Source organism: Panthera uncia, assembly GCF_023721935.1.
Source record: "Panthera uncia isolate 11264 chromosome A3 unlocalized genomic scaffold, Puncia_PCG_1.0 HiC_scaffold_11, whole genome shotgun sequence".
NCBI lineage: Eukaryota > Metazoa > Chordata > Mammalia > Carnivora > Felidae > Panthera > Panthera uncia.
The window spans coordinates 41,077,260-41,096,648 of record NW_026057578.1 but is presented as its reverse complement, the minus strand read 5'-3'; the positions used below and the strand labels follow the sequence as shown (position 1 = coordinate 41,096,648).

The 19,389-nt window shown below is 39.7% G+C and overlaps 1 protein-coding gene across 6 annotated transcripts in view; it reads left to right on the top strand.

Moving 5' to 3' along the window:
• The window catches only part of KIF16B (kinesin family member 16B), a 299,460-nt gene that overhangs the window by 51,345 nt on the left and 228,726 nt on the right, over nucleotides 1-19,389 (top strand). For all 6 annotated transcript variants that reach the window (XM_049650080.1, XM_049650081.1, XM_049650086.1 and 3 more), the window contains 7 exons: nucleotides 413-522; nucleotides 3,144-3,286; nucleotides 4,771-4,939; nucleotides 5,131-5,262; nucleotides 6,221-6,396; nucleotides 14,142-14,207; nucleotides 17,199-17,258. In XM_049650080.1, the coding sequence (XP_049506037.1) occupies nucleotides 413-522; nucleotides 3,144-3,286; nucleotides 4,771-4,939; nucleotides 5,131-5,262; nucleotides 6,221-6,396; nucleotides 14,142-14,207; nucleotides 17,199-17,258 (856 nt within the window). The remainder of the gene's footprint in view (nucleotides 1-412; nucleotides 523-3,143; nucleotides 3,287-4,770; nucleotides 4,940-5,130; nucleotides 5,263-6,220; nucleotides 6,397-14,141; nucleotides 14,208-17,198; nucleotides 17,259-19,389) is intronic.

Below are 19,389 nucleotides of genomic sequence, written 5' to 3'. Positions count from 1 at the left end.
AGGATCACTGTACACCTAATCTTAAAATAAATCTGGATGGATGAGGAGTCTTTTTCCTCCTTGAAATAAAACCTTTGTGGGGAACCAGTCTCATCATTGGGTTTGAGGACAGACACGGCGATCAGAGGTCTTTCTGGCTGGCCCAACCTCTCAGTGGCTGTGTAGCCTTGAATGGTTGTTTAAAACACTCTACACCTCCACTATGTAACCTGTAAAATGGGGATAATAGCAGTACCTACTTGTGGACTGTTGTAGGGATTAAATGAAGTAATCCACTTAAAGTGCTAAGCATGGTACCTGATAGATATGGTTACTGTCTATAAAGGTATGTTGCAGCTGTTATTGTTGTTGTTTTGTTGTTATTACTGTCTGAAATTATTTCACTGAATTCAATCCTATTTAAAATTTTTAGCTACTTAGAAATTTATAATGAACGTGTGCGAGATCTACTTAGGCGGAAGTCATCCAAAACCTTCAATTTAAGAGTCCGAGAGCATCCAAAAGAAGGACCTTATGTGGAGGGTAAGAGCAAGTATCTCACAGCTCTGTTCTTCTTGGGAATTTCCGTAAGAACAGTAGTTTCAGGGGGAAATGTGAGATAATGGCGATATGCAAAAGATTTATCTTTGGCATTTTATTATAGCAAAGATGACATGTGCCATCACTACAGCTATCACTAGTAAGAATTTATACTTCATTGAGCATTCACTGATTTTGTGGGCTTGCCAATAGATTTCCTCTGGCTTCCAGAATAAGAACTCTCTGGAAACTTGTTTTCCTGTTCTCAGGCAAGATAACCAACCCTATAGGCTGCCTCTTTAAGGGGCATTGTGTCTTAGCGGTATATTTTTACTGACCTTAATGGTGGCTTATGACTGTATGGAGATTATAAGACCTCTCACCTTGAGAGAAGAGCGTTGACAGAGTTTCCTGTGCTGCGGTCCTTGGCATTTGTGTTGTGACACACTAGCTGCGTCACAGACACTTGTGAGGAACGTCACAAGTAATGGTGGGGGAAGGGCTGGCCCCTGCTAATTATTTATGAATAGGCTGGCTCCTCTCAACTTCCTGGCATAGGCGTTGAGTTGTGGCTGGCCTGTAGGAATCACAGACGTGCTTTCCTGTGGCTGTTGTCCTGCATTTGCGTCTCGTTGGAGGCAAGGCTGAGAACTGGTCATGGGCTTAAAGGTGTTCCTGTTTTGGTTGTCTTTTTCACCTGGTGACATCAGGTGTATTAACAGGCCCCATCTGCATTTTATTAAATTTCCAATGAAAATTTTGCCTTTTATGCCCAAAGTAAGGTGCATAACTATGTATTTGTTTTGTGGAGTGTAGAATAGCTATTATTGTTAATAGCTTTTAGGCTAACTGTGCCTTCATGCTTCCCTTTAATTGTCTTATCAGATGTTAAAACATATTATAAAGCTGGCTTATGAGGAGACAGAATAATCAGACAGAGGAAAACATCCAGAATATGATGTAGATACTTATGGGGATTTAGTTTCTAATAAATCTGATGTTCAAACATTGGACAAATATTGGTGGTTAAGCTGTCTGGGAGGAAAAAAAAAGTAAATTGGCATCAGAACTCAGCTTTTGTACCAGGATAAATGGCAAATGGAAAAAATATTTTAATATTGAAAGTGACTACTTTCAATAGCCAATAAAATGGCTACAAGAAACTGTGGGTTAATTTTTTCTTTCAGAAATTTGCAGAAAGGAAGTCTTTTAAAAATTTACTTAAAACCTAGAAACCATAAAATAAGTGTTAAATTTGAAATGGTAAAAAACAAACAAACAGAACAGAATAAAAATTTGGCAGAAATGCAGTCAGCAAGGTAAAAAGACAACTTGAAAAGTAGGAAAAATCTTTTCCATCCAAGTTCCAGACAAAGGACTAATTTCCCAATAATAAAGAGATTCCATAACCCAATAACAACAGACTCAACCAAGTAGACAAATGAACAAAAGATGTGAATAGACTTCACAGAAATGGGAATATGGATGATTTTTAAATGAAGGAAAGAATGCTTAGCCTCACTCATAATCAGAGAAAAGCAAAATAAAAAAGTCTTCAAGATACCATTTCTTACCTATCCCTGGCAGATGTAAGTAAGCCTAAGACGGTGTTGGGCGATAGACAGTCTCATCCATTGCTGCTGCTGGGTGTAAATTGCCTTCTATGGAGAACGGTGTTTGCAATATCCACCAAAATTTCAAATGTGCTTTGATCCAGAACTTCTGCCTCTTAAGAATTTTTTTTGTGCAGAAATATTCACACATATCTGAAAAGACCTATGTACAAGATTATTTGTGTCGGCGTGACTTGTAATTGCGAATAGAATGTAAACAACATCTATAGTTTCAACAGGAGACTGGTTAAAATTGGTTATGGTGCATGCATACAGTTGAACACTTTGCAGTCATACAAATGAGTGAAGAATCACCTTAACTGATACAGAATATTCTTCAGTATATTATTGCATAGAAAAAAGCAGGATACAAATGGAATTACACACACACACACACACACACACACACACACACACACACACCCATGTATGTAATTGCCTGCATATCTATGGGTTATTTTTAGAAGAGTATGGAGGAACTAATTACATTGGGTTGTCTGACACAGGGAAGTGAGAAGTGGGTTTAGGATGGGTGGTGGGAAACCCTTTACACAGTATATCTTTCATAGCTTTTGATTTTCGAAACATATGAATGTTCCCACAAAATGAATGACACGTTTTTTAAAGGATTAAAAAAAATGCTCTCAGGTTTTGCACGAAGCTAGTGTTTACGTTTCCCTTGCTATAACTAATGCTCATGAGGTCGATGATAATAGCTAACGTTTATCATAAATACCCTATGTGATAGGTACACGTTATCAGAGGTGACTGGGGCTCAGCGAGGTTAAGTGACTTGTGCATAACCATGTAAGTCCACTGGTAAGCAGCAGAGTAGGACTTGATCCCCGAGTCTGTGTTATAAACTGCCACACCGTAGGAACAAGCAAGATCTTTAAACAAGTCAGCAAATTTGTACAGTTGTGTGTTATTTCCTAGGGGTAAATTTCTTATTCTGTTTATCATATATTAGGGAGATTTCTTCAGCCCCCCCGCCCTCTGCTTGTTTCCCAGATTTATCCAAACATTTAGTACAGAATTACGGTGATGTGGAAGAACTCATGGATGCAGGAAATATCAACCGAACCACAGCAGCGACTGGGATGAACGACGTCAGTAGCAGGTCTCATGCCATCTTCACCATCAAGTTCACTCAGGTGAGGACAGCTGGGGGGCCGGCTGGCTCCATCCTCGAGGTCTTTACTTGGTGATTAGCACCAGCTGAGGACCGATCATTGTTGAACCAGGAGCAGCAGCAGGCAAAGGTGAAGGCCTGTCATCTCCTTGTTAATTAGAGACGAACATGTGTTGTGTGCAGTTTCTCCGTGGTTACAGGCACCGTCATTTGAAATGTCCAGATGTGTACCCTCAAGAAATAGTTAGCAGGCCTCAGCCCTGTTCTAGACAGAAAAAACTTGCTTTTTGCATAATTAAGCAAAAGTTTTCAGTGTTGTGAGCTCTGTGGGAGATAATGGATTGCAAGTCAGACCAGCTGGAGGCCAAGGTGAGTAACTCATTGTGGTACATTATCGCTCCATGGCACTCGCCCCACAATGTTGATTATGATTATTTGAATGATATTAAAAGGCAACCAACGTTTTTAGGTACCAGTGTAAGAACTATTCTGATTATGAGGTGAGGTGTGTTGTGACTGTGTGTGGAATTACTGAAGGTAAATAGTTTAAGACCTAGGCCAGTAGAACAGATGAATGCAAACACGTAGGGTCCTCTCGGGACTTAAGCGTGTGTTAGGAGTTTGGGGATGTCCTGGCCTATGTTAGCCATTGAACATATCAGATACAAAAAATAGTATTTTATTCAGGAGGGGAATCCCAGAACCAAGAAAATAAAAAAAATTCTCAAAAATCAGTCAGAACAACTCCTAATAAATGCTCCACATCTTTACCTTTTGTTACATCTTTGCTTATGATTTACTGTAGTTTTTGGATTTTCTCCTTCTTTCTGGTTAATGTGAGTTAGGATATGGCCACCTCTGGTTTCTAAGAGGCTTACATTTCTATCAAAATATGGTAATTTCTTTTTGGCATTTTGGCTCAGACTGTTAAATGTAGGTTAAAAGTCGTTGGGAAGGTAAGATTTTGGTAGAATTCAGAAGCAAGGCATACACTATTTAAGGTTTTCAGTGTTTTATAATTTGTGAAACAAGTTTTGACATTGAATAATGGTCAAATGGTCTTTTAATAACTGTCTACATTTATCGTATTTTGGAGAGCCATTGTGCTTGGAATGCTGAAGACTCTAGATGAGAACAAAACTACTTATTTATTTACTTCTACTTTCTTTGTTGAGTGCCCACAGTGACTTATGTCCTGTTCTACTACAGTCAGACTTAGTAAGCCTTTGTTGAGAATGACCGAGTGATTTGAGTAATGGAACAGATATCTTCAGAAAGTTTAAGAATTACATATGGTAGACTTCTGGTGTATTCAGTTTCATTTGGAAGTTTCTATAACCAGTAAGAAGGCCAACGAAACAACAAAATTAAAAACAAAAAACAAAAAAACCCCAAACCCTACCCCGAGAGATCACAGTGAGAAGTGGAAAATAATTAGAATTTGTATCACAGACAACATCAGGGCTCTTTACACCTCTTCAATTTTGCTTTTATATTTTTCTACAGGCAAAATTTGATTCTGAAATGCCGTGTGAAACCGTGAGTAAGATCCACCTAGTCGATCTTGCTGGAAGTGAGCGAGCGGATGCCACCGGTGCCACTGGGGTCAGACTGAAGGAAGGGGGGAATATTAACAAATCCCTCGTGACTCTGGGAAATGTCATTTCTGCCTTAGGTGGGTTTCTGCTTGTCCCCTGCCCCTCTTACTCTTCGTGGTACTGTATTAGCACAAAGCAATTATGTATAATGTTTGTGTTATAGTCTGAGAGGATAGCCTCAAGGTTTTCTGAAGCCAAATTAGAGAAAAAACTTTACTCTTTTTTTTTTTTTTTTTCTTCTTCTTCTTTTTCTTCTTCCTTCGTGCAGCCGATTTATCTCAGGACGCGGCAAACCCTCTTGTGAAGAAGAAACAAGTTTTCGTGCCTTACAGAGATTCTGTTTTGACTTGGCTGTTGAAAGATAGCCTTGGCGGGAACTCTAAAACCATCATGATCGCCAGTAAGAATTTCAAGTTCTTGTCCCCAGCATATAGTGTTTTATGTGAACTAACTGTAGATGTGTAAGTTTAAAGCATCTCATTAGGAAATAGTGCCTTTTTTTTTAATCTTAAAAAAGATAATAGTTTTTCTATCTTGAAGAAAATCGCTGTGATCCCTGTCTACACTATCATATTATTAACTCTCTTTCCTGTTTCCTAGTTAGATAAACTTGCCATGTGTTGTGCAAATGCTCCTGCATTTTCACTCACTGGAAGAAGTGTGTAACAGAAAAAGATGTACAAAGGGGAGACAGTTGCTTGGAAGAACTCAAAAACTTTTAACCCCACTTTCTTTTGCCTTTTCTCCTCTTCCCTTCTTGTCTCTGTGTCTCCCCCATTCCCCAGGCCATGCATTATGGTAGAGAAAAGGGATCTAACCTAGGGTATGTACCCCAGATACAACTATCTAGTTACCTGAACCCTAAAGGCTGTGGTGGGGGTTCAGGGGAGTGGTTAACCAAAGCTTTAGAGGAGAAGAATTCACTCATCTACTGACTCTTTTGAAAAGTAATAATACCATGGATTTTTGCAGGTGGTAGACTTTGCCGGAACTTTTAAAAGTATTTTAATTTCTATGTAGTATTGAGAAGTACAAATAGTCTTAAAATCTTCTTCCTATATTTTCAACAGAGAAAACTCCTTACTTAAAGCACGGTGGAAAGTCTCGTATCTCATTTTAGAGTTGGTTAGATAGCTAGCTGATTCTAGACTTAAGAGGAGCAAAATGACATTTAATTTGGTATAGTGAGCACCTCTCCTATAAATCTTAGATAATTTTTAATATTCATTACCATGGCAATGAATATTTAGTCTATCCAATGACCCGGGGTTAATCTGACTTTTAAATTACAAACCAACTTTGTGTTAAATGAAACACGGAGTGCTGGATAAATTATTTTTTGAATTCATTCTTCACAGCCATTTCACCTGCTGATGTCAATTATGGAGAAACCCTAAGTACTCTTCGCTATGCAAATAGAGCCAAAAACATCATCAACAAGCCTACTATTAATGAGGACGCCAACGTCAAACTCATCCGTGAGCTGCGTGCTGAAATAGCCAGACTGAAAACGCTGCTTGCTCAAGGGAATCAGGTTGGGTTTTTCTGAGATTTATGGATAATTTTCTTTGAGTAATGACATCTATTTCTAGATCTTAATGAGACAATTATCGCACTCGTTGTATTGATTTGAGTAAATAAGTGCTAGGTAAAGCTTTGAATGAGTTAGCCAGTCTCCTTTACATTACCCTCACCTTGGCCTTTGCATTCATTATGGGCTCTGTGTGTAAGATTTCATCCACGAAGCCTGAAATGATTAAGTATCTAATAGTTATCAATTATGGATGGAAATTTAGCATGCAATAGGATTAGCCACATAATCTCCATTAGTGGAAGGAAATTGAGGTGCTTGGAGTAAGATTTAAAATTCTACCCATGCATTTTATGGTTTGAAAATGTACTTTTACAGAATGAAAGACTTGTTTGAAGACCTTTCTGAATCTATTTTGTGTTGCCCATTACAGAGGTGGTTATGGTGATACAGTGACATGTGTGACACACCTGTAACTGGCTGAGATGATGTCCTTGAGGCCTTGCTTGACTGTCCAAATGGCTTCACCTCGGGATGTTTTGGGATTCCAGTGAAGGGCCTTTGTCCTTGTTTTTTCACAGTAAACTTGCTTATCTGTGTAGTGTGCATACAGAGTTATGTTCGTTCTTTAATGAATAGTGTGACTTAGGTTCTGATGGGTTTTAGATACTGTTGTAAAGAAAGTCCACCCTTGAAAGAAAATCAGGGATAGCTTTTTAAAATATTGGACTTAGATTTGAGTTAGAAATAAACAAAGATACATTTCTTCCCATTTTCCTAACCCATACATGGATGTCTTAAAGGTATTATTTGAAAAAAAAAAAAATGCTTTTCTTTAGATGCAGAGTGCTCTCTCTAGAGCAGCTTTTCATCTAGAAATGTATGGCCCTTGAAGCCCTTGACATACCATAAGTGGTTTGACCCATAAAACTATTGGCAGAATGAAAACCTCACTGAGTTTCCTGCATCCTGAAATGTACCTGACAGTTTATTCCGTCCGATGGCAGACAGCATTTGAGTAGGAATTCTTCATTGCACTTAAAAATATCTCCATATAGGGGCACCTGGGTGGCTCAGTCGGGTGGTTGAGCAACCGACTCTTGATTTCTGCTCAGGTCATGATCCCAGGATTGTGGGATCCAGCCCCACATCAGGCTCTGCACTGAGCGTGGAACCTGCTTAAGATTCTTTCCCTCTCCCTCTGCCCTTACCCCACTGGCGCGTGTTCTCTCTCTAAAACAAAACAAAACAAAACAAAACAAAACAAAACAAAACATTCCACATATATTTTACTTTTTGATGTGGACCTTTCCTGTGTGTGAAGGCAAGTTGCCAGAATGAATAGTCCAGCTGTATATGATATTATCAGGCTCCCCTGACTTAGGACATGATAGTCATTTTAATTTGTATACCATGCTATTGGGATCTTTTTTTCTTTTCTTTTGTTGTTGTTTGTTTGTTTCTTAATTTTAGAGAGAGAGAGAGAGAGAGAGAGAGAGAGAGAGAGAGAATGAGAATGAGTATGAGTAGGGGAGGAGCAGAGAGAAAGGGAGACACAGAATCTGAAACAGGGCTCCAGGCTCTGAGCTGTCAGCAGAGAGCCTGACGCGGGGCTCGAACTCAGGAATGGCGAGATCATGACCTAGGCTGAAGTCAGACACTTAACCAACTGAGACACCCAGGCACCCTATGGGATCTTTTTTTCAGTGTCATAAAATTTTTATTTATCTAAAGTGAACACTTAAGGATGATTTGATAGGATCACCCACACTATTCTATGTGAAGGGAAGTATTTGGACGATTATTGGTGCGACTTGTTGTACTTAATGATTTACTAAGTTGCGGCAATGAAGGAAAAGAAAGATGAGCCTTTTTAAAAAAATTTTTTTTTTTTAACATTTATTTACTTTTGAGACAGAGAGAGACAGAGCATGAATAGGGGAGGGTCAGAGAGAGAGGGAGACACAGAATCCGAAGCAGGCTCCAGGCTCCGAGCTGTCAGCACAGAGCCTGACGCGGGGCTTGAACTCACGGACCATGAGATCATGACCTGAGCCAAAGTCAGACGCCCAACCGACTGAGCCACCCAGGTGCCCCAAGATGAGCCTTTTTAAATGAACCTGAGGAAATCCTTGAAGGAAGCCTTATCATACAGACAGAAAAGTTTAATTTATTAAAAGTTTTCCATATTCTGTCTGAGGGATGTCTTGAGACGTATTGTGTGAGCCAGTTGCCTTTTATCTTCTTTCGTGACCGAGGGCTGCTGCTGTAATTGAAGGAGTATTTTTGTGGGTGAGGGTGAGGATGGAAGAGATAGTTAAGTCTATTTTAGAACACACTGAAGATAAAATTCTTTGGTTAACTTCATACGTTATAATAAAAACAGGAGTCCAATTTAAAATAATTTATCACACTATGAAACTATAAATTGTTGTGGGACAGTACAGGCTTATCCTAAATTAATTAAATTTGTGATGCTCAGTAAAATAAGCAGGTGTTCTTAAGTACCCATTAAAAATCTGTATAATTTTTTTCTGGTAACATTGCTCTATTCCTACAATATTCCAAATGCTGCCATGGTTCATTGAGATGGTTATTCAAATCAAAGTCCCATTATTTGGCTAAGGGCAGCTAAATAAAAATCAACTCCTTTTAACAAGTTTTTGTATTTGCCAGTGCAAAATGTCAAATGCATCAGAATTTCAAAAGTACAAAGTAAATAAAGCACAAGAATATAATATGTATTTGTTTCTCCTACTACAGAGAAATACACAGATATGTGTAGTTGTTTGTATATATACATATATATGAACTCTGTATTTAAGAGTTATTTATGTGCAGGGAAACTACATATTGTAAGTGTACAGATTATTGAATTTTCGCAAGCCGGATCCACTGATCTAACCTGCGTCCCTATCAAGGAACATAAATTACCAGCATCCTGGAAGACCCCCTTGATATTCCTTTTCCAGGTGCTGCCTGCCATTTCTGTCAAGAGTAACTATTATCCTGACTTCTGAGGGCATAGATTAGGTTTTAGTGTTGCCTATTTTTGTTCTTTATGTAAATGGAATCATGTATTATATACTCTTGGTCTCATTTCTTTCATTCAATGTCGTGTTTGTGAGATTGATCCATGGTGTTGCATGTAGTTGTAGATCCATTCATTCTCACTGCTATATTGTATTCCATCACACAAGTGTGTCCCAACTCATTTATCCAGTGTAATTTTGATGGGCATTTGGGGAGTTTCCTTTATGGGGCTATAAGTGCTGTTGCTGACTTTCTTCTGCATGTCATTTAGCGAATGTACCGACGCGTTTCTGTTAGGTTTATACTTAAGAGTGGAGTTGGTGGGTCGGAAGGTGTACATATGCGCAGTTTTAGCCAGACAGTTTTTACAGTGCCTGTACTGGTTTACATCTACCATGAGCACACAAAAGTGCCCGATCTCGCTGCTGCAGGCCCTTGTCCACACTGGGTTCTGTCCAGTTTTCATTGTGACCATCTGACGGATGCACTGTTATGTTACAGAAGGATTTAGTTTGCACTTCTCAGATGATCAATGAAGTTGAGTATTTTGATCGCTTGTCCTTTCAAGTGTTCTCTTTTGTTATATTTAAAGCATGTTTTCAGAATTCTACTTTAAAGCTGACAGAGAGAACGTCTGTGAACTCTTTTTCTCTTGGATATATCTGGAGATGAGAAAATTAAACAATATAGAAATGAAATAAGCCAGAAAAGTCGGGAAGCAAAGGAGGACACTAAAATGGAAATAGGATGAATTTCTCATCTGTATAGCTGGAGTCACAGAGAAACTTTAAACGATAGCTAGATAATAGAAATGTCATCATGTGCAAACTTTTAAGACACATCTCCAGGAGGGTCACAGACGGAAACTGTTATGATATTTGTATGAATGAACACAGGCCTACTAGGTAATTCAGAGGGGAAAGGAAGAAGTACAAAAACAGCATTATGTTGTTTTTACATTTTATATATATTATGCATACCTTAAAAAAGCACTTTATGGGGCGCCTGGGTGGCTCAGTAGGTTGAATGTCCGACTCAGGTCATGATCTCAGGGTCATAGGATCTAGCCCTGGTTTGGGCTCTGTGCTGAGTGTGGAGCCTGCTTGAGATTCTCTCCCTTTCCCTCCCCCTTCCTTTCCCCCTCCCCCTCATTCATGTGCTCTTTCTCTAAAACAAACAAAAAAGCACTTTATTATAGCAAAGAGTGTAATCATAATTAAAACCAAACATATCAACTTTTATAAAGAAGAAACCCCCAAAAACTATAGGAAATAGCAGGAGACAGAGCCAAACACATTTGCCACAGGGAGCTGTAATCCTCTGTCTCATTTCATGAGAGCTCACATAGACCAAGGTAAGGAAGGACGTAGCATATTTACATAACACCATGAAAATTTGCTCTAATCAGTACAAACCAGGAGAAATAGATCACCAACTTGTGCCACAAGTTTCCTTATTGTGAAAAGGGCTTCTTTTTTTTTTTTTTTAATACTTTTATTTATTTTTGAGAGAGCAAGTGAGTGGGGGAGAGGCAGAGAGGAAGGGGGCAGAGGATCCAAAGCGGGCTCTGTGCTAATAGTGGTAAAGTCGATGCAGGGCTTGAACCCACAAACTGCGAGATCATGACCTGACACTCAAGCGACTGAGCCATCCAGGTGCCCCCAAAAGTGCTTCTATTAAAAAAAAAAATAAGGAAAAGATCACAAGCTGACCGAAAAGTGAATAAAGAATATGAGCACAGTTCACAGGAAAAAGTTTCAAATGGTTTCTAAGTCTATGAAAAAATATTCAATGTCCCTTGAAATACAGTAAATGCAAATATTAAGAACAGTGAGATGAAAATATATGGATATGGATACATAGTCATTAAGCTGTGTATTTTGCTGCATGTAAATTATACCTCACATTTCTTAGAAAACGTATCAGATGGGCAAAGATCAAAATGCTTAATTGCAGAGTATATTGGCCCGGGTGGGAGGCGACAGGTGCTTATACATGTCGTTGGTGGAGTTGATGCTGCTGCAGTTGTGATGCCGTGTTACCATTGGTTTAACACATGAACTTCACCTGAGTATTATTTAGTCCCGAACGTCTTTCTTCTAAATGGACACCTTGCAAACAGTAATTTAATTGAAAATGGTTTAGTTTGACCAGATATTTCCTTTAAGAGGACTTAGGTGGGTTTACCAAAAGGCCTAGTGGTCATGATAGCCCGCCCACCCGCATGTGTTCAGTCGGTGATTATCTGCTGAGTTGATGATGTGGTAGGAATGTTTCAGCTTTGAGTATAGATGAAAAATCCCTATAGCAGAGTCGGTGAAATTAGCCATGTTATAAAGGGGTCACTAATTGCTGTGAAAATTGTCAGCCACATATAAACTGTGCAGGCATAATAAAGCCTGCCACCTGCATTTCTTCACTGGCAACTATTTGTCGAGTACCATCCGTGTGCAAGACGGCATGCTAGGTGCTGCAATAATGTGCTGTAGTAATGTGTTAGAAAAACTCCTTTTTTTCCGCTATGGATGAATTTCCTTTACTAGTGCTTATCTTGTTGGCTTTATTCTCCGTAATCTGGGTAAAAGTGGGAGGCCATCTTTATCACCAGACAACATCTCCAATGATAAAAATGGCCCCTAATAGGAGAATTGCATCTGGATTAGGACGGACTATATATAAACTGTAAATGTGGGTGGAAAGCCATAGGTTTGGGTTTCCCTGAGTGCAGTGACTCTTGTAACTGAGGATGTCTCTTGTGGACCCTAGAGGGTGTGCCTGAACAAGAGATGCTGCCTCTGGCGGGGTGTGGGGCTTCTAGGCCAAGGTGAGCCCCCTAGGTGCGTGTTTCAATCTCAGCCCTTCGAGAGGGCTACAGATGGTAGCTCCTGACAGCTGTGGGGACTGTTGCAGAGACTTCATGAGGACCTTGCTGTGCTGTCCATGTGGAGTGTGGCCCATGGTAATCTTGTCAGCCTGAAAGTTTAACTGAGCCAACGAAGACCACTTATGGCTGTTGCATTCATTTGAATAGAAATTGAAATGTAAATAATAATGAAAAAAAAATGCTACAGTCTCTGAGGAGGAGAAGTTGGCAGTTAAAACAAAAAACATACATATAAATGACTCACAAATACCTTTGGAGGAATTTATTGATACACCTATGTACATGGTAGACCGTGGTATAGGATTGCTGTTTGCAGCATTGCTGGTAAAACAGAAGATTAGAAAAAAACCCTGCATTTCCATTACTGGGAAAGTGCTGACATAAATTATGGAATATTCATACATATGGATATATGATTTGAATATTCAAATATTGTCTACATATATGTATATATATATATGTATACATATATGGAATACTGTATGGTGAATTGGAATTGTTAAAAAGAACGAAGTGGTTTTATTTGTACTGAATTTTCTCCAGAATATATTGTTGAGAGAAAATGGCAGTATTCAGAATAGTGTTCTGCTAGTGTTTGTGCTGTTTAAAAAACAACAAAAATATGCGTGCATATGACCAGAATGACTTCAGGTTTACACAGCATACTGGGAAAAAGTGGTTGCCTGTGGATGGGGAGGGAGGAAGACCCTCTCTGTTTTTTGTTTTTTAAATTTTTTTACTTGAGTATAGCTGATGCACAGTTTCAGGTGTACAGCATAGTGATTGAACATCTTGTGATGTTCTGCTCACAAGTGTAGCTACCATCTGTCACCACACAACGCTATTAAAATATCATTGACTATATCCCCTCTGCTGTATCTTTGAAAGTTTTTTTTTAATGTTTATTTATTTTTGAGAGAGAGCCAGAGCACAAGTGGGAGATGGGCAGAGAGAGAGAGAGAGGGAGACACAGAATCTGAAGCAGGCTCCAGGCTCCAGGCTCCAGGCTGTCAGCCCAGAGCCTGATGCGGGGCTCGAACTCACGAACTGCGAGATCATGACCTGAGCCACAGTGGGATGTTTAACCAACTGAGCCACCCCAAAGTCCTCACACCCCCGCCCCCTCCACATGCTGTGCCTTTTATATGACCCCTTTCTTTTATTTCTAATGACCTCCTAGGGAGCACTATGTCCCTACCTCTCAGATTATGAGTTCCGAATACAGTCAGAGCCCCTCTGTGCCCCACCTGGCTTCCTGTGCTTCCCCTTCTGTGTCTTGTCCCAGTTCTAACCAGATTTTGGTGTTTGTCATTCGCGTGTCACTCTTTATACCTTTGCAGCGCACATAAAGGGCTAGCCATACCACACATGGAGTATAATCCAGCAGTGAAGCTAAATTTCATTTGGATGTATCAACATGTATAATTCTCAGAAGCCTGTGATTGAGCAAGACTTATGCTTCTTTTTGAATTTTGTACATTGTGCGTATTCAGAACAGATGAATTCTTTCAGATTTAGGGATTTAGACCGTGTTTGATTTCGGTAAAATGTCAGTATGTAACATGTTTGTCTTTTTCCTTTGCTTTACTGATTTGTATTGCAAATGTGGGTTTGCTAGGATGCTATGGTTTTGAATATTACGAGATATGTACCCCATTGATTAAAGACTCAGTGATGACTGACACTTTTGGGGTGGTTGTGGGACAGTACTTTTCACCTTTGCTTAATAGTTATTTGGCTCTTTTTGATAATTTATTAATCATGGACAAATCCTTCCTGTAGATTATTGCTGTTTACTAATTACTTTTCTCTTTTATGGCTTAAATTGTAGATTGCCCTCCTAGACTCCCCCACAGCCTTAAGTATGGAGGAAAAACTTCAGCAGAATGAAGCAAGAGTAAGTGATACCTGACTCGTTATTCTTTAAAAATCTTTTCACTGTTATTTTAAGTGCACGCTTTTTAATACTTGCTGTTTAAACTCATTTTCCTTCTTCATTTCACTGAACCCTCCCTCTGCCTCACCCCATTTTTAAAGAAGCACGATGGTTGACTCTTGGTGTATCTCATCGTGTCCTCTGTGACTTATTAAGTGGGATTTGTCTGGTACATGATGGTTACTGCAACTGAAATTCACATGCAGGCCGGGAGGCTGCTCAGTACTTCAGAGCACACAGGAGCCCCGAGTCGAGGGAGGCCATGTTCAACATTTATGAGACAGCGGTGGTCCCCACAGCTTAACCGTAGCTGAAGAATGACCACCGTTTAGTCTTTCTGTCATCCTTTTACTTTGTTTCCAGTGGGAAGTGCAGCACTGGGGGAATCTCTGAATACTCCATGTGGATGCTTAGTTTCCCTTAAGCTAGGGACAGCTGAAGCAGGGAGAGGGAGTGGCAGTGAGTGACCAGAAAGAGAGTGGCTCTGGAGATGTCGTGGGCTGACGTTGAGTGCTGGTATGCTGGCTCTTTCTGAAAGCCGGTTTCATGGCTGACCTGGTTCTGTACTATTTTTGTTTTTTAAAAAAAGAGTCGTCTGTGAAAGAAAAACAGGCACTGAGAACATTTTTTGGGTTGGATTTTTGTTCACTGTGCTGAATGGTTACAGCAGATTGAGAAAGAAAATTGGATTCTATTGGTAAAGCTCTTTGAAGAGTACACAATACTGAAAATATAAATTGGCTTGTAGTTAGGAACTTGTTGACACTTCCCTGGGTAATTATGCTGATGAATTTGCTGATAATAGCATGAGTAAAAACATTAGTTTCTTACTCCCTATTTTTCTGATGAAATTTTGTATTTTAGTGCTTCAAATTCTAATTTTGAGTGCTTTGAAATGGATATAGTCTTATATTGTTTCTTAATAATAGTTTTCAGGAATACCTAGCAAGTTAATAGAAAGCAATAAACATCTTAATTTGAATGCATTACACATGCTGTGACAGAAATGACTACGTATCTCGTTCATAACAATTTCTAAGTTTTAATCTAGTTTTCTGCTGACCTTTTACAATCGTTTGCTGTCTGTTTAGCTATAAATCTTATCACCTGGTCATTTGCTAGAGGTGGTATCACACATTGGTCTATTTTGTAAATGAAGATTATTTGCTTTAAAATCCATAGTAAAATAAACCCAAGGCATACTTAACAATTTGTTTAAAGCTAGAATTATTTGATTGAATTGGAAAAGGATTGATTGGCTTGTCATTTCTTCAGGAAGAACACACCTGTTGGTGAAATGCAGAAGCATTTATTATTGAATGCCGTGTTTGTCCGATAAATTGCCAGTGAGAATCTGTGAACCGATGATTATAAACTGGTAAATTCAATATACCAGTCCTTCCTTCTTCTGTAGGGAGAAAAGGCAGAACATTCCCTCTCGGAACATTGCCTCTCTGAAAGCTTTTCCAAAACACACCCTGATAGCCAGGTGGCTTTAACTGCCATCATTAGAGCCTGAAGTTGCCATCACTCAAGGGATGAGACGAAAGACTGGAGTGAATGTGCAGTTCCAGACAGCTCAGGACAGTCTTTGCAAACCATTAAAAACACACAAAAAGCAAAACTAGAGAGGGTCGGTCCTGTTTCTTTCATTTATTTGGTTTTAACCAAGAAGATGATTGATTTTGATTTTAATAGCTAGTGAAAATGAAGCGGTATTCTTTTAACTTAGTCAGCCCTATTTGGGGTAAATGGAGTAAAATGAATGACGGCCGAACAATTGAGTATAGGTGGGTTAGGTGTGGTTTGGTTTTCCTCTCCGGTAAGCCGTCCCTTCAGTTTCCGCACTTGTCAGTAACAAAGGCTTTCTGTCGGGGAGGTGTCTGACATGAGCACCTCCTCCAGTTGCTATATACTCAGTGGCGTGTGGGGGGTGTCTTGCTGTTGGCAGTGAGAGTGCAAGCAGGTGTATTCCCGGCATGCACTTCGGCCTGGTTAAATAAGCTAATGTCTCAGCTGCAAGAGCGGTACGTTCAGATGGGATGGGAGTGGAGAAGTGGCAGAACTGCTAAAGTAGGGAAGGAGGAAGGCTTTGAAAGGACGAGTGTCATCTGTCTGTCCAATCCTACCCCGTCCCTGGGGGGAGTCACTCTGTTTTAGCTTCAGGGATATTCCTTTTTACAGGACACATTTTTTTTTTTTCCTACCTCTCAATCTAATATCACTGTTTGCTTCTTAATGAATTACTTACTAGGACCATTTACAAAGTTTTATGGAACTAGCAAAATATTTTTATTAGATTTGAGGAGCGGTTTCCAACTGTGCTGTGTTCAACAATTGGGGGGATATTTTCTCCCCTAGGTTACAGCAGACTGGAAAGAAGCTGATTTTTATCAAAAGATTTTTGCTTTTACTAAAAGAGTTAAAGAGCTACCTTTTTTCTTTTTTAAGATAGAATGAGATTTATAAGTCCTATTAATTAGCTAAAGCAGCAGATTATCTCTTAAAGAAAACTGCAGCATCCAAGGTGATTTAATCACCCCATCTAATTAGAAAGAAAAGCAAATCACTATTTTTTTAGGACCTAGTGTATAATCGGGAAAAATTAACCCACTTAATGGGACATTCCCATTCTTGAACTTGTAATTTTTAGTTAATATCCAAGGAAGCAGCTTTTACTTAAGTATACCATGAAAAAGACTGTTGTAAAACTCTAGGCAACTTGACAATTTTTTTTTCCTGTTCTTTCGTTTGCTACAATGTAGGTTGTAGAATGAGATCAGCTTATTTGATTTATATTTGGTGATAGTTCTTTCAGGGATCAGAATTACTATGTAATTAAAGATATATATCGTACATCCTTCCATAAGCTATAAGAGTTTAGAAACTTTCTAGAAGAAAACCACAATAATGGATAATGAAGCAATCACACATGTGTACTTTTCCTTTTAGGTTCAAGAATTGACCAAGGAATGGACAAATAAGTGGAATGAAACCCAAAATATTTTGAAAGTAAGGACTATAATATGGTGCCTTAATCTTACTATCTTGGCTTAAATAGATAAAACTTTTTTTTTGCCTTCTACCTCATATATGGCTACTACATGCTTTGCTTAAGGTAAGACCAATGACTTTTGGGGGATTTGGGTTCTGGTTTAATTTTGAAGAAATGGAAATAGGAAATAGAGCTATGAGACATTAAAGGTGTGTATTTTCACATGCAGAGGGGTTGCTGATATGTAAGGTGTTTGTTTTTACTTGCTGGAGTTTTTCCATTTTTGATTCAGCACATATTAAACTCCACTTAGTATTCAAGGGCATCCACTTTGCTTTCCTGCTTTTGTTAAACCCAATGTAAAAGTGATAGGTTAAATGGGGGGGGGGGGGATAAAAAAGTCTTGTGTCAGTATTGTAGAATGTGTGTGCACAGCATGGCTAGATTTCAGATTACGAAACTAGTAATTTCCTATTGGAATTTTTTTGTGTGTGTCTCAAGGGCTAGACAGAGATGGTCTGCATGTTTGGCGATGCTAATTGTGAAAGGATGTCACCAGTGGCCTCCAATTTTCATTTTCTGTGCTTCAAAATACACGCTTCTTCGTGTTTCCGGCTTTTGCCGAGTTGGCAGAAAACCTGAGTCTTCTATTGAGGGTCAATACCTCAACGACATTTGAGGTTCGGACCGGAATATAAGCTTTGATAGTGTCTGACTTCACACGTGAGGGAGGGGGATTCAGAGACCACTGAATCCTGGGTTTGTTTTTGAGGCCTATTCAGACAAAGTATTCTGGAAAGAGTGAAATGTCCTGTACCGTAGGTGAGGCTGGAGAGATCAGGTTTAGCTGCATGTCTTGGCAGAACCCTACCCTATATATGAAAAATGGGGCACCCACTTAACTGTTTCATGGGGGCAAACTCTTGAAGGCCTGGGTCAGCCATGTAGTTCTGTGCCTGACAGCTCTGAAAGAGGTCAGCAGCATACGCTGTAAAGTTCTCCACGTGCCATTTAGGCAGCTTGGCCTGCTTTGAGGCTTAAAAAGACTTTCTCACAAGGTAGGAGGTTGAGCTGTGCTTCTCAGTGGGGGTGGGTTGTGATGGTCTGAGAGATGATGTTTCCTGTTACAGAAGGTAAGGGTTTCTGGAGGGGAGCCTCCTGATTCTGATGATAGTGTCATATTATTTTGAAGTACTTCTTCAGCATTTCCCATGTCAATAGATTTTTGTTCAGGAAACTAAGCAAAAGGCCTCACTTGCATTTGCAAGTACCATAGTCAGGTGTGGAGCAAGCACCCCCAAGACATGGGTAGTTTTCATCCTGTAGCTGCATCAGCTCTAATAGAATTGGAATTGGAGGTGATTTTTGGGCCCTGAGGCTAAGTTCTCCTCCAATTCCAATTCTATTATTCATAAATCTTTATTTTTATTTTTTTATAACTATTCAGATGAGAAGAATGGAAATGTGTTGTGTGCTAGGTGTCAAAGATTATGAGAAAGGCTAATGATATTTCAAATTTTTCCTGTCTCTCGCTCTTGCAAGCCCATTTTAGATTTCTCTGCTGGTATTTGTGTTTTAAATCTGTAGTCATTTTCTGCTTATATTTGCTGTTTTAGGGGCGGTCTTCCTCTCTTATTGGAAGACGGTGCCTGAGGGCTGAGGTGAAGGAAAGAAGGCGGCTATTCAAACGCTGTTTTTGAAAGCATTCTTTGGAAATTGATGAGGAAAATGAGTGTTATTCGATGAGTTTGTATCTGTGCGGTAATCTGTGTAATCCTTTCTCCTATTTCTGTTGTCGGACCGTTCTTTATCAGCTATTGCTCTAATAATGCTGCAGAGAACCCACCCCAACCCAGTGGCATAAAACCACGTTTTCTCTCATGCGTGTGCAGGTTGGCTGGGGGTTGGCTGGGAGTTGGCTGGGCTTGGCTCCAGGCTGTGGGTGGGTTCCGGGTCTGCCCCACATGTCCCTCATCCTCTTGGACCGGCTGGTTTTCTGGGGCGTGCTCTTCTCATGGTCTTGGCCAAGGTATAGGCAGGCATGCCGAGTCGTGCAGGTGTGTTTCAGGCTTCTGCTTGCGCCGTGCTCGCTAGCATCACATTGACCAAAGCAAGTCACTTGACTGAACTAAAAAGCAAAGGGGAAAG